This window comes from Eurypyga helias, unplaced genomic scaffold (genome assembly GCF_000690775.1).
Source record: "Eurypyga helias isolate BGI_N326 unplaced genomic scaffold, ASM69077v1 scaffold27577, whole genome shotgun sequence".
NCBI lineage: Eukaryota > Metazoa > Chordata > Aves > Eurypygiformes > Eurypygidae > Eurypyga > Eurypyga helias.
In genome coordinates this window covers 1-2,986 of record NW_010264122.1, presented here as the reverse complement: position 1 = coordinate 2,986, position 2,986 = coordinate 1, and the positions used below count along the sequence as shown (strand labels likewise).

The 2,986-nt window shown below is 55.9% G+C and overlaps 1 protein-coding gene across 1 annotated transcript in view; it reads right to left on the bottom strand.

Moving 5' to 3' along the window:
• Positions 1-2,682, bottom strand: part of KLHL18 (kelch-like family member 18) — a gene marked incomplete at both ends in the record, with an annotated part of 6,087 nt that extends 3,405 nt beyond the window's left edge. Inside the window, 2 exons of the mRNA XM_010156305.1 lie at positions 382-542; positions 2,484-2,682. Of these exons, the coding sequence (XP_010154607.1) occupies positions 382-542; positions 2,484-2,682 (360 nt within the window). The remainder of the gene's footprint in view (positions 1-381; positions 543-2,483) is intronic.
• Positions 2,683-2,986: the final 304 nt, after the last annotated feature.

Genomic DNA, 2,986 nt, shown 5'->3' with positions numbered 1-2,986 from the left:
TGTTGGGGTCTCCACAGCGGGACGCAGCACTCCAGGTGGTGTCTCACCAGAGCAGAGTACAGGGGCAGAATCCCCTCCCTCGCCCCCCTGGCCACACTTCTCTGGATACATAAGACTTATATATGTCACATACTGACTGTCTTATGTCAGGTGAAGGTTTAAGCAGCTGACTCTCCCCCCCCAACCCTTCCGGAAGGCGAGGCGGCCCTGCCGCGGGGTTAAAATCAGGGCGGGTGCTTTGGTTTTGCTGCGTGAGGTGCTCTGTCTGCAGAGAGAGAGAATTTCACGCTCCGAGACTGCCAAAGCCCGTTCCTGCTACCTCTGCCGCGCCAAGGGCCACCATTCCCGGGATGGTTTCCTTACTCTGTGTCCAAGCCTCACCTGCATTTGTGGCAGCAACGGACCAGGTCATCTTGCTGGACGCGGTCAGTGAGAAACTGAGGTCGACAAAGGGGCAGACGGATTTTGGAGAGGAGCTCGGGGAGGAAGGACTCCCTCTGGCTTCGGTCGTACCGTATCCAGGCTAACGCGGCTTCAAATACCTGCGGAAAGGGCACGGGAGGTTGGAATTTTGGGGTCGGTGGGGTTTTTTTGGGGCAAATTCCTACTGCTCCCGTTGCACAATGGAAGAGAAACCCCGTATGGATGACGATCTTCCCCTGATCTCAGTTTTGGGACCGAATGGCGACGCTCAGCATTTGTATAACACCGACCTATCGTCCCGCGGGACGGTACGTTTGGTACAAAGGTTTGCAGGGAGGTGAGGGAGCTGGGGAGGGAATTTTGGTAAAGGAGGTGGGACAGAACGCAAAACCTTGTTTATGCAGTGTCAAAAAAAAAAAATTGGCAAACTGGGAGGAAAAAAGAGCGCAGTGCTGCTCCGTGAAAGCCAGAAGACTGTTGTGATGAGAGGGATCCACCGTGGTAGCGACATGGCAGAGCTGAACTGGTGTCTCTGGCTCCCTCTGCAGCCACCGGAGAAGCAGATCTCCGCAAAGCACAGTCCTGCCCGGATCGGGATGGCTCCAGATCACAATGGGAGCCTGGTGACTGGTTTAATCAGAGACATCTACTCCTCGAGTCATGGGATGCTCAGACTCATGGAACGGGGTTTGGGTTGGGAAGGGACCTTAAAGTACACCTGGTCCCACCCCTTGCCAAGGGCAGGGACACCTTCCATAGCCCAGGTTGCTCCAAGCCTCATCCAGCCTGGCCTTGGACACTCCCAGGGATGGGGCATCCACAGCTTCTCTGGGAACCTGTCCCAGTGCTCCCACCCTCCCCAAGTCTTTCACAGGGGAGATCCGGAGCATCTCACATTGCCCCACCCCTGCCTTCCCATGCGAACATACTCCATCAACCACATCTCTGGGAAACCTGTCCCAGTGCTCCCACCCTCCCCAAGTCTTTCACAGGGGAGATCCGGAGCGTCTCACATTGCCCAAGACAGCCTTTCCATGCTAACATACTCCGTCAACAGCACCACAGTGAGCTTAAACCCCCCCAAACCCCCTAATTCCACCCTACAAGGTGCTTTATGACCAGCAAATAGGCTGCACTGCACCAAAATCCTGCCATTTCTGAAGAGGGGGCTGGCAGCTGTCACAGCACGAGGGAACATCACCAGGGACGGACTCCTTGACTCCTCCCTCCTCCACAAAGGATCCGCTTGGAAAAGGCCAGCAAGAGAGGTTTGTGGTGGCATGTAAGCAGGTGGCTGGGATGTGAAGCAGGCTCCCTTCCCATTTCAGAGAGCCTGATTAACGACGCGCTCTCACCCTACACGGGGATAGCCGTGGGCCTGCTTTTCGTTTGTCACCTCCTCGGAGAGAGCAGGACAGATTTCCTGGCTCGAGGACAAATTGTACTGCTCCTGCAGACTGTCAGCCCAGCGCTGATTGATTTTCGAGGCTGTTGAAACCTCCTAAGCTTGCTCAAGGCTAGTCCTAAGGTCGCTCAGGCCTGCTTTCTCTGCTTTTGTAGGAACAAGCCAGTCTAGAGGAGCCTCTGCATGGCAAATTCAGTGGAATATTGGTTAGAAAACGCTGCAGCGCTCGCAGCAAGTCTGTCACACCTCAAAAATCACTCCTCCGGACCTGAACGTGAGCTCTGTGAGGAAGGGCTCCCCGCTCCTGCCCACACCCTCAGCCTCTCTTCCCCAGGACCAGCAGGAGGGGACCCAGCTGCAGGTCCTCAGGTTCCACCTCTGCCACCGAGGAAGCAAAACACCTCAAAACAAATGTTTTTCAAAATTTATAGCGCAAGAAACTCTACCGGGCATTTCTCCCAGCAAGGTCAAGTGGGCAGCACAGACAAGGGGCGCAGGGAGTTGTCACAGCTCTGTCAGGCACTTCTTGGTGTCCCCAATGTGCCAGGACACACACTCAGCTCAGGAATAAGGTCTTATCCCATTCCATTCCCAAGCAACTAACACCCCTCCAAAGGAAAAACTGCTTCTGCTGAGACCCGTAGCAGGCACGTACCTGCTCCTCAGACTTCACGTTGAGCTCATCCCTGGAAACGAGCTCCAGGACGTCTTCAAACGGCAGCGCCAGGAACTCTTCGGACATGGACACCTCCACGAAGTGCTGGTGAATGAAGCTGTTGGCGGCGTCGTAGAGCACCGCGCACATCATCGTCTCCGCAAACTGCCGCACGCCCAGGCAGTTCTTAGGGTGAAGCCTGGGAAAGAGGGAAGAGGAGAGGAAAAGCAGGAGTTGGATGGACGGATAGGAAGAACGACAAGCAGGTTCAGCGAAGCAATGCAAGGCGTGGCGGGTACGTGATGCAGTGAAAGCCAGGGCTGTGGCCTCTTCAGCAGCGGCCGGTTCCAGCACAGAACGTGCCGTCAGAGAGACCCGACGGTGAATCCACAGCAGAGCCAGAGACGGAAACCACGACTTACACATCTCGCCTCAGACCTGCCAAGGAGCCACTGCACAGACCTGGCTGGCTGTGCGTGACTCACGGGATGGTTTGGGTGGGA